General features: G+C 47.3%; 1 protein-coding gene across 1 annotated transcript; it reads left to right on the top strand.

The window, feature by feature from the left end:
- The first annotated feature begins 315 nt into the window (after window positions 1–315).
- Window positions 316–7,884, top strand: NPC2 (NPC intracellular cholesterol transporter 2). Its single transcript, XM_026519511.4, has 4 exons — window positions 316–492; window positions 3,749–3,856; window positions 5,008–5,180; window positions 7,076–7,884. The coding sequence occupies exons 1-4, from the start codon at window positions 411–413 to the stop codon at window positions 7,160–7,162; spliced, it is 450 nt and encodes a 149-aa protein (XP_026375296.1). The 5' UTR covers window positions 316–410; the 3' UTR covers window positions 7,163–7,884.
- Window positions 7,885–11,583: the final 3,699 nt, after the last annotated feature.

Genomic DNA, 11,583 nt, shown 5'->3' on the forward strand with positions numbered 1-11,583 from the left:
TCGGAGGCGGGACCCACAGAGACCACCGCCTCCGAGCACACCTATTGGGTGGTGCTGGACGAGAAGGGATTTCATTGGCTAGAAATGCTCCCATTTGCGGAAGCGAGGGCTCACCGACAAAATCCGGCGGAGCGCCGGAGCGCCCGAGCGAGGAGGGGGCGGGGCGGAGATGGATCCTAGTCTGTGGGGCGGCGGAGCGGACAAGATGGGCGGAGATAGCCGGCGTCTGGGCGGGACCGAGCCAAGCTTGGCTCTCGGGACTGGGGGGGCGGGGCGCGGGCAGGCCCATCCCTGGTTGCTGCTGACGAGTGGCCTGACCGGGCTCCTCCCCCGGCCCGCCCCGGCAGGTTTATCTTGTGACTGAGGCGGTCTCTTCTTCCTTCCTCGCGCTTGGAACCTGTTTAGCTGCGATGCGTGTCTTGGTCGCCGCGTCCCTGCTCCTGGCGCTCGGCGCCTCCGCGCTGGCGGAGCCGGTGCATTTCAAGGACTGCGGTGAGCCAGAACTTGTCCGAGATTCCCGCGCCCTCTGCAGGAGACCCGTCCGGAGCCCTGCGCCGAGACCCCCGGCTAGGTTGGGCGGGTCCCGCGGGCGGCCAGGCTCAGCCGCGGACCCTACGTGGAGTGGGCTGGAGTGGGCTGGGGTCGGGGAGAAGGTGCGGGCGGCGAAACCCGAAGGCACACAGCTTTGTCTCTTTCCTGAGTCGCGTGATTAGGGTCCCTGGACATTTCCTGGAGCTGGGCCTTTTGCTGAAGTTTCCTAAAGTTTGTAGGGCAGACAACTGAAGGTGTCAATGCTGCGCGGGGCGTGAGCGGTGGGGCGCAGAACTTTATGTATGCCTTGTATCTTGGATAACCTCTCCCTCCCCCACGCCGTTTGCTTTTATTTTTAATTTCCCTTTTGCTGACAAGTTAGAAGGCAATTCTCCTTTTCATGATTTGCTCCATTACCGCTTCCTTTGGGCTGTATAATTTTGTGATTCTTAATCACTTAAAACTCGTGTTGCTGGTCACGGCTTGTGACACATAATCCGCTCTTGCCGCTGTAGTGGGGATCTTTGTTGGGAAATACAAGGAGTGAGGGGCAGGTACGAAAGAGTGAGTCAAGTCTATGGAATTTTTTGTTCGAGCAGAACTTCCCTGAAGTGAAAAGGTGTAATGATAAATGAAAGGAGACATTTTATAGAATCTGTGAGCTGGAAGGAAACTTGGAGATCCTGGAGTCAATCATGGAATTCCACAGATGTTCGATAACTTACACAAAGTGACCCAGCAAAATGGGATAGAGAATAAGTTTGATCCTTTATGTCTAGTGCCCGGGTAATAGTAACTGCTCAATAAATATTTGTTGAAAAAGTAAAGGAGGGAATAAATATTTCCCACTATATCATCAAAATTCATGTTGAGGCAAAAGCAGAGTTAGGCTGGGGGACAGGATTGATGAAGGAGTGAAGACCGCTGGCCTCTTAATACTTAACAAATGCTATTCCACTGAACTACTAGTACTTGAAAGACGCTATTATCACCTCAAATTACTGCCTTTCCCTCCATTAAACTTAGTGGCCAAATTTGGATGAAGATATTATATTAACTTTATTAACTCGTTCAACCCTCAGGATCTGTTTTACAGATGAGGAATCAGGCACATGGAGTAACTTACGAAGTTCTTCCAGCTAGTAAGCAGTAGGAAATTAGTGGGTGTTCGTGAACCACTTTGGGTTTCAGTGGTAACATTAACATTAAAAACAACAACTATGGAAACCAAATTCAGATTTTGTTCTGATTTGAAAAAAGCAGATGTACACCTATGGCAAGAATTTAAGGGAAGGATGGTTTCATTACAGATTTTCAGTTCACTTCCAAATTGGGAAATAACAATGTAAAAACTTCTGAATTGGGAAATAACAATGTAAAAACTTCTGAATTGGGAAATAACAATATAAAAACTTCAGCGCCCACATCAAAGGGCTTTTGAGTTCCACTTGACCACCGACCCCTTTCCCCTGGAGTGGTATTTCCTCAAGTAAGCAATGGGGCCAAGCAAACTGGTTTTGCTATTTTTGCCGGTTAGGACTGAGGGTTTTGTTCCGTTGACATTGAAAGTCCAAGAACCTCTTGTCAGTAAAACTGGATGAAGGAGTTACAAGCACTACCCTTTCCTCAATGCCTACTAGATCGCGTGACCCAGGCTGGAAAGAAGCAGAAGTGGACGTTGAAAGCTCTTAGCATAAGCACTGATTTTCCATAGGTTGTTGATTCAAGTTCTGAATAGTTTTTTCCTATCTGTAGAAGATAGGAGGACAGAGTGGAAGACAGTGCTTGAAGAAGAGAATTCTTGCAGGTGTATTTTGAGAACTTTGCCCATGATGGAGAAGCAAGCTGGGGATGAGGGACGGCAAGTATTATTTACAGACCTTGCTGGAACACCATTGCTCAGTATGATGAAACTGTCCCACCCAAGAGCAGGCACAGGCCGAGAAAGCCAAGTGCATCTACATGAGTCGCTCTTTTCATATGCTTTGGGCTAAGCTAACCTGGTGACTGCAAAGGAGAGGCCTGCCTTTTGTGTCAAAAAGAAACTTGCTAACCCACCCAGGAGCAACTCTTTCAGATTAAATTCAAGGACTGAATCCCAGTGTGATGGTAATAAAATGAACACTACGTAGCACTCCTATGTTGCAAACACTACCTAAGAGCTATGAGTGTGTTAGCTCGCTTACCCTATGAGGCAGTCACTGTTACTTTCCCCAGAGGGGTGAAATATCTTGTTCTGAGGTTTCACAGTAAGCCATGGAGCCCGTGAGATTGCAAACCCAGGTGTCAGATCCCAGAGCCTACCTCTTAGCCATGATGGCCGAATGGCAGAGCTTAAGCTTTGGGGGGGTGGGGGGTGGAGGGGGATGACTGTCTGGCTCAGTTGGTTGGGCATCTGCCTTCGGCTTGGGTCATGATCCCAGAGTCCTGGGGTGGAGCCTTACATCGGGCTCCCTGCTGAGCAGGGAGCCTGCTTCTCCCTGTCCCTCTGCCTGCCGTTCCCCTTGCTTGTACTCTCTCTCTGTCAAATAAATAAATAAAATATTAAAAAAAAAAAAAAGCTTTCCTTGGTGTGGGTGGTAACAGACAGTTTGCATTCTCTCCATTCAACTGTGCAGTTTTAGGGGCCTAGATGAGGCAGTGGGATGTTTAAAGATTTTACTTAACCTGTTTAGGTCAAGCATTTATTGGGAACAAACGGCACTTTTGTCTTTGTTTAGACTGCAAAGACACATACCCTGTCCCAGAGACACTTAGTTTGAAGAACACATGTTTCCAGAGTGGAGCGTACACCTGTATACTGCAGATACATTCTTAAAATTGTTTTCACTGGTAGGGCATACAAAGCTCGGCCGCCACCAATTTGGAACAAAACCAGGAGAGGACTGGAAGGGGGGAGGGGCAGTTCAGGAGCAGCCAGTGTCGAGAGTGCAGGTGGAAATGGCACTGAGGCTTGAGCTATCATTTGTGCCATATGTATGCTGCTTTAAATCCTGCGTGGGGCTGACTTTCCCTGGTGTAGCCCTCCCAGGATATAGAGCAGGAGAGCTGGCTTTTTATACTTAACTGATTTTCTTCATTCCCCTTCAGCCATCAAATATGAAGAGTTTCCTGGAGAGCCGAGCACCTTTGCGTTAAGTAGGGGACAGCATAGGTGGTTTGTTTTCTCTCCTATTCCAATTCATTGTTTCTTTTCTTTTTTCTTTTTTTTTAACAGGTTCTGGGCTTGGAGTTATAAAGGAACTGAATGTGAACCCATGCCCCACCCAGCCCTGCAAACTGCACAAAGGCCAGTCTTACAGTGTCAATGTCACCTTCACCAGTAGTGAGTAAAAGTGGCTCTAGCCTTCAAGTTTGTCTTAAAGCCTAACAACAGTCTCAAGTATTGGAATGAGGGTGGGAATGTCGGGGAGGGGCACCGCAGCCAGGACATCTGTGACCTCCCTTCCAACCTGTGCAAAGCTCAGACTTCTGTAAGGTTTAGGGAGTTCATTTGGGCCCCAAGAAAAAAAATCTGAGCTTCATTTCTAGAAAGGGCATCTACCTTGAATCCTTTCCTCACTTTCTAGCCTATGGAACTAGACGGGGCAGTCTAATAAGAAATCTCAAACTTCCTGTCATCTTCTGTTCTTAAGCCTAAAGACAGCTCTAAATACTAGGGTTATTTTCTTTCCTGGATGATACCCTGCCCCCTCTATTGTCCCAAACCAAAAATGTGCCTTCTAAACAAAAGTAGTCCCCAACCCAGAAAGAAAGAAAGAAAGAAAGAAAGAAAGAAAGAAACAAACAAACAAACAAACAAACAAACAAACAAACAGAGCCACTACTCTGGATCTCCAGCTCATAATCCCTAGTTGCCCTAACTTTATTGTATTTATTCCCCCTGCCCATCTTGTGATATAGAGGGGAGAGAGAGAGCAAGAAATATATCTCCTCTTTCTAATCTTACCCAGTTTCTAAAGGGTTATCTCTGTTATAGCCCATGGCATTTCTGTGGCGATTCCTTTCCATTTTGTCCTTAATTTTTAATGGAATCCCATGGGCAGGGCATTTGAGAACTCAGAGACCAGTCTTCGAACACTCTGTGAGATACCCTGTACATTTTGACAGAAGCTGGTATAATTAATAAATGGAAAGTTCACTACCGAAAAACTCAGTTACTTTGTTGGATAAGGTTATTTATGGAGCTCTGGTTCTCCTGAGAAACTGAAAGATGGTAAAGAGCAAGGTAGGGGTGACAGCAAAGAAAACAACCCTCTCGGTTGCTTTTTTTTTTTTGGAGTGAATACTCACTCTGTAGCATTCACAGAGGTATTAAGCATAACTACAAAGAGAAACAGACTTTAGGAATTAAGTACAGACTTTATGATTTGCTATCCTAGCAATGCCGTTGCTTGGGAACATATCGGAATTTTTTACTTAGGCTTTAGAAATAGGCTGTTCCTTCACTATCTGATTCTCTTTTGTTCCTCTCAGATATTCCATCTCAAAGTAGCAAAGCCGTGGTGCATGGCATCTTGCTGGGCGTCCCAATTCCCTTTCCCATTCCTGAGGCCGATGGTTGTAAAAGTGGAATCAACTGCCCCATCCAAAAAGGCAAGACCTACAGCTACCTGAATAAACTACCTGTGAAGAATGAATACCCCTCTGTAAGTGACCTTGTCGTTCGGGACGCTGAAGGCCTGTGACTAGATGAGAAATCCGAGGAGAGAGGGCAGGAAGAAAAGATTGGGGTCAGAGTCGTTCATCTCTTGGTGGTGAAGAAGCAGAAGCTTGGGGGGCAAGGAGATGAGTTGGAGTGTTAAGAATCCTGAGGTAGGGCAGATAGTTTTCACCATGCCCCTCCGTTCTTTGTCACCTCTTGATGCCATTTTGATATATACAGTGTTTCCCTGGATCCTCATGACCACCCTTTGCTGAGGCAATGTTATGTCTGGTTTATGAATGAAGAAATTTGAGCCTCCGATGTTAAGCAATAAGAAGAGAGTCCACTCCGCTCAGAAATACTACATCTCGACCTAGAGCCGGGCCTTGTGACCCTTAAAACCTGTGCACTGTTAAAAGATTGTAGGCAGGTATCAAATAGTTCAAGATGTCAAGTTGCTATCAAAAAAATCCTGGTTTCTCCATTAATCTCTTAAGGGAGCAGTAGTTTCCCAGCTCCATAGCAGAGAGGTCACTTTTTCCACACACTTCTTTCTCCCCTGCCTCCGTCTCCAGCTCCTACCGTCCCCTGTGACTTACCCTGCCATACCTACTTCTTTCACTGCTGGACCCTTGTGAGGCAGAACCTCAATGGGCCTGTATTCTAGATAGGAACCCTGATAAGAATGGAGGAAGTAAAGGGATTCCTGTTTTCCATAAAGGAAAAAAAGCTGTATTTGGTTTTTTTTGGTTTTTTTTTGAAAGGAGATCAAGTAGAACCCATGAGCAATCTGGCCATTTATTTTCTAGAAATGGCAAGTCATTAAAGAACGTTGCAAGGAGATTCTAATAGAGGGTATCTGTGTTGAAGGGATGTTGGAGACCCTGCAGGTCAGGAACAGGTTTGTAGATAAATTTGTAGAGTACCCATAAAATCACTGGCGTTTCTGAGTCTCTGGTCACTTACGTGGAGTGTCTAATGAGGGCCTGCCCCATAGTAGGCACTGAGTGTATGGTAGCCATTGTTAAGTGAATCACGTTTCATTTCAAAAATGGATTAAACTATGTTAATTTAAGCACTAAGTGAAACTGTAGTTAATGTGTACTAGTCTTGAAAAACTTAAGTTTCGAGAAGCCAGGTATCCTGGTCACTTAAATGTTGTGTTGTAAAGAAATATTTGAGTACAAATTAGAGGTAGTAACTAATAACAAGTAAGCAATTATCTACTTAAGAAAGGACTAGAAAATTATCGGTGACTTCTTAAGAATTAGAAGGGGCAGTTCATAGTATAACAAGTCAAAGCAGAGATATCTAATGAGGTGTATCATTAAAAAAAGAAAAAAAACAGTTCAAGGAAGGTATAACCGAAGCTATATTGCTACCAAGTGTTATTGTTCCAGAAATTATTCATACAATCATAAACTTCTTCGGACACCCTTTGTGTGTTGACATCTTCAGTACAAGTAACAAGGTATTTTGTTACGCCTACCAATCTAACATTCTACTCTCTGCTCTTAATTGGTTATGCTTGGAAAAAGCTGGATCAGATTGCCAAATACATAAGAAATTATTTAAATGTGAAATTATCTCCCGTGCAAGGCTTCATTATGTGCCATTGATCTAAGAGGGAAAAGAATGCTTTAGAAATTCTATCTGATGAGTTAATGAGGTGAGTATGTGGTACCGCTAACACCGAATCACAGGTGTGACTTGGTTTGCTCTTCTGACTTGAAGGCCACGGGCTGTGCCCACATCCCTAGCAGCCTTCGTGATGGCCTGATTTAAGAAGAAAGATCTGAGGAATTAGGCAGCTGGTTGTTAGGATTCATAGTTAAACCAGTTCTGAATTGAGGCAAGGTCCTACTTTCATTTTTCCCAATTCTTTTTCTCCTTCTCCAGATAAAACTGGTGGTGCAGTGGGAGCTTCAGGGCGACAATGACCAGCGTCTGTTCTGCTGGGAAATCCCAGTGCAGATTGAAGGCTAGATCTTTCACTGCCAGTATGTCCGTCGGGGTGAGCGAGCACAGGAGAAATCCAGTCTAACCTAAATCAGTGCCATAAGATGAAAGAAATTTCTACACCACTGTTTTATGCCTGTCAGCCTCCAGCCAGTTCCAGACCCTGTTTCCTGAGAGCTCGGAACTATTGCCCTTGTAATATCTTTTGTGAAGGGTTGGAGGAAAGAAGAGAGAGGGAGCGATAGGCATGGATTGAATTGTCTTCAGTGGTTTTTTGCTGTTGGAAGAAGGAGGGTCCAGCTGCTCAGGACCCGAATGAGGCTGCGTAGGGCTATTGGGTAACTTGCCCTCGGGTTATCAGCCCTTGTAGCAGAGGACGGGTTCCAAACCTCCCCCACCTCCTGGGATATTACATCTGCAAGTTCCTCATGTCCAAGTGCCTCCTTGAGTTCAGTGCGTCCGGCCAGCACCTCCAGCTCCGCTGCTTCGACGACAGTGACTTGCTGTCCAGTGGTGCCCAGCATCTCGGTGGAGGGGAGGTGCTCTGCCACAGAAACGCGCCTCTGAGCAGCCCGTCCTCTATGGTGGTCTCCCGTCTCCTTTTCTGTCTTAGGTGGTTTTCATTAAATGCAGCACTTCATTAGCAGACGTTTGATTTTTTTTTTTTTAACAACACTAACTTGTGGCCTCTTTATGCACCTGGAAATGTCCTTTTGAATAAATAAAACTTGGCAGTCTTGTCTTCTGCACATTGGTGGTGGTCTCCTACTTCTTTCAGAGTGTTTTCCCCCAGATCTGTGGAAGGCAGATACCCAGTCCCAGGTTCCCGGAGTGCAGTAAAGACATGACTCTTTCAGACACCGCCCTTTCTCCCTTCTTCACCCAATTAGACTTTACCTATCTATTTTATACAAAATGACATTATCGTTTTGCTTTATTTTGCACACTCTTAACACCAGCAGATGTGCTTGAGAGAAGCAGAGAAAGCAAACACCACCTAGCTGAATGATAACCTCTGAAAGCTCAAGGGAACTAAATTGGGGGCGGGGGAGCAAGGGGGGCAGGGAATAAGAGCTTGCAAGTTGGCACGAAGCATAGTAGTCGTCTTTTGGGAGCCTTATCCGTGAGGAAAGCCTAGAAGCTTACACACGAAATGTGAAGGTGTAGCAAATGAGGACTGGCCCAGTTCATTCAGGCTTGGAGTTCACTGCTTTTGAAGTTCAAGTATAAACATGGGGCAAGTATTTTGCTGCCTATTTGAATCCGTGTACTGTCAATCAGCTTTTAGCGGTCACAGGTATTACAGCCCTATTCCTAAGTGAGTGAGGAAATGTGGACCTTGAAAGGCCATCCCTTTTAGACTGGGTGCTTATGCAGCAAGTGAGTCATTTGGTCCAGTTCATATTTCATCCCACTAACTTCACTAGAGCCTTGGACTTCCATGGCTTGTGAGTTTCCCAGGAAAACCACCAGGGGACAGCCATAGATCAGGAATAAAGTGAGCAGCCGCCCAGACTTACTAGCTAATTCCCAGAGCCATTCAACCACTGTCCTCTTTAGCTAAGATCCTTTCTGTATCCTCTCACGTTGTGTCCAGAGGGTCAGCCCATTCATGGGTCTGGCCAGGATGGGGCCCTAGGTCTATCAGATTTGGACGACTCCAGAGGTGGTTAACTGCTGTGGTTCCTGGATTCACCAGTTCGTAGGACTACCAGTGCCATCTGCAAATCCCTTAACCTCTCTGTGCTTCTGTTTCCTTACCTGTTAAATGGGATAATAACAGCAGGGCTGCAGGGCCTAAACGGGAAGATGCACGTAAAACACCTAGAATGCCCCCGGCCCGTGGTACACCCTTGGTAGACGTTAGTTGTTGTTCTAGGAGGTAGACATTGTTCCTCCTCTAGAAATAGCAGGAAAATCAGAAGTTTCAGTCGGATGTGTGATGATATGTCACCTCAGAAAAATGAGCCCATCCTCTGCATGGAACTTTCTGGGATCCCTGGAAACACTCAGTTCTCCTGTGTGCCCGCTCTCTCCCTACTCCCAGAAAACTGCTCCTGTCACTAAGGACATTCGATGCTCACAGCAGCCTGCCCTGAGTTCTGTACTTGTGCCCTCGTATGTGGAGACAGAAGCAAAGCAGTGCAGCTAGCGCCTACCCTTCAGTCAGAGCGGAAAGGTAATGCAACAGCTTACAACTGTTTACCAGCCGCTGCGGGGCTGCATGGAGCCTGCCGTGCGAGCTGGGTAGCGCTCCCGTGGGGGAATTAGTTTGAAAGGTCGTCTTCTGTACAGGTGGTTCATAGGCGCCCCCTGAGTCATTAAAGCATTGAGAAGCACTGAACCTTAGGCTACATAAAAAGGTCACGCTCTTTCCAATGACGGTCTTATACTTTTCTAGTCCACTGAGCAAGCCGTGGAGGCTTAGACACAGCTCCTCTCTTGCATGAATTCAAGGGCAGAACAATCCCAGACTCTGGTCATTAAAAAAGCATGAGGAGCACCCCCGCTTACAGAATAAAAGGGACCCAATATCCAGTATCTCCAGTTTGGGCGAGGGTTAGGTGGGAGGCTTGACTAAATTTAGTCAGATCTTCAGGTTCATGAAGAGCAATAAGCATGGAGTAATTTCCAACCCTATACATTTGGTTTTGAAATCTTAGTTGATTTTGTAAAAGAAACAATGACGACTAATCTTAATTATGCTTTGCAAAGGTTGATAAAAGTCTGTTCTCAGAAAACCCACGGATGTAGGAAAAGTGTCTTGACATAGGTGAGGTCCAGGCCGAGGGAAGATGGTCACGGCAGATAACCCAAAAAGCAAATATTGCTGGGTTGCCTACTGAGGATAACTATTTAATAAATAGTACAGTAGGAGGTCTGGGGAGAGAAATGGACAAGGTCATGGTACATAGGAAGAGCGCCAACACAGAGCAAAGGGGTATGTGTGAGATACGTCACTGAGATGATAGCCATCTTGAGCAAGTGTTTCTCCCAAAGGCCTTTGGAAAGGAGACAGAACTGGAAACAGAGCTTGGAAGATTTAAAAGCCTAGGGTAGTCAGTTGAGAGAGAGAGCACGCGCGCGCGCGCGTGTGTGTGTGTGTGTGTGTGTGTGTGTGTGTTGAGAATGGGAGGGGCCTTGTTGTAGGTAGAAGGTGGCACTGGCTCTCCACAGGTATGGCCTAGTAGCGTCCTTAGAAGAGTTGAGTCGTTTTGGGTGATTGTGTCTTTTTCTATGAAGAGAATCCCCTGGCCCATCCCTCAGATTCCAAACTGAAGCCTATTCACTTACAGCTGTCAGTTGACTAGCAACTAAATGGTCTGGGTGTTGGTTGCCATGGAAACAGCTAAAAGGCCCATTGCTATGGGAACCTACCATGCTCTCCAAACCAGGGGTTTGGTTCCTAAAAAGGGGCGGAGCGCAGGGTGGAGGGTGGAGCCTAGGAAATGGGCTGCCGAAGCCCTTGAGGGGCCGGGAAGAGAATGAGCAGGGCGGGGCTGGCTAGCCTGACCACTGGGGCAGAAAGGCAGTGACTCCGTGGGCTTCCTGCAGGCATCCCCCACCTGTCATCTGTGCGCCACCCCCTGGTAGCCACAGAGCACGGGCACTCGCTATCCCGAGTGGAGAGGAAGGGCATGAGATCGTGGGGCAGACCCAGCATGCCAGTGCCCTGACCCTCCTCTGCAGGGGCTCTGCGAGGGAAAGTCTCGGCTCCTCTCCACACGCAGGCCGTTCTCCATGCATCTAGGTCCCCGAGAAGCAGCCAGCGGGTGAAAGGAGCTTAGCTCTGGCTGCCGGTGGGTCAGGCCGATAAGGAGCCTGGCAGACAAAATGGATGGCTGCTGGCCTTGAATGTGGCAGAGGGGCTGGGGGTTCCAGGAGGAAGCAGAAGGCTGGCCAGCAAGAGCTGTGTCTGTTGTCAGCACTAGAGAAATGCACCGCTCTGCTCTCTGCCCCCCGCAAGCCTCTATCACAGAAGGTACTGCAGATGCAACACAATAGGGAAGACGAGGTCTGGCAGAGTCTCGGGGGATGCGCACAACGGTCCTAAGAGTCCTTTTTGAGTTTTGCAATCGAGGGGAATGACTGACGTTGGTGTTTGGCGCTGAGATGACCCGTTCTGAGACAGAAAACACCCGAGAGGCTCTGCCGGTAACTACCGGTAACGGGGGGTGTAGAAATGGAAGGGATTGGGCTCCTTACTCTCTCGAGCCTCTGTCAGACCAGCAGTTTATGCTCCACTGAGACACTGAAGGGAAGTTTTGGCACTGCGGGCAAGCGAACACAGCCTGATCAGACCCGTGAGAGCGAGGAACGTTCCTGGAGTCCAGAGAGGCTCAGGACCGAGACTAAGACCGAGACATTTGATTTTAGAAGCCGTCGCAGACATGTTTGGCCCAGGGGACTTTCACCTGCTTCTCCAGAATCCTGAGATGCGTGGGTTT

The sequence above is a fragment of the Ursus arctos genome, unplaced genomic scaffold, assembly GCF_023065955.2.
Source record: "Ursus arctos isolate Adak ecotype North America unplaced genomic scaffold, UrsArc2.0 scaffold_25, whole genome shotgun sequence".
Lineage (NCBI taxonomy): Eukaryota > Metazoa > Chordata > Mammalia > Carnivora > Ursidae > Ursus > Ursus arctos.

Excerpts from the sequence above, each read along its gene's own strand:
- NPC2 (XM_026519511.4), top strand. The coding sequence starts at position 411 with ATGCGTGTCTTGGTCGCCGCGTCCCTGCTCCTGGCGCTCGGCGCCTCC. Across the intron at positions 493-3,748 it reads GGTGCATTTCAAGGACTGCG|GTTCTGGGCTTGGAGTTATA; the intron begins GTGAGCCAGAAC and ends TTTTTTTAACAG. Across the intron at positions 3,857-5,007 it reads CAATGTCACCTTCACCAGTA|ATATTCCATCTCAAAGTAGC; the intron begins GTGAGTAAAAGT and ends TGTTCCTCTCAG.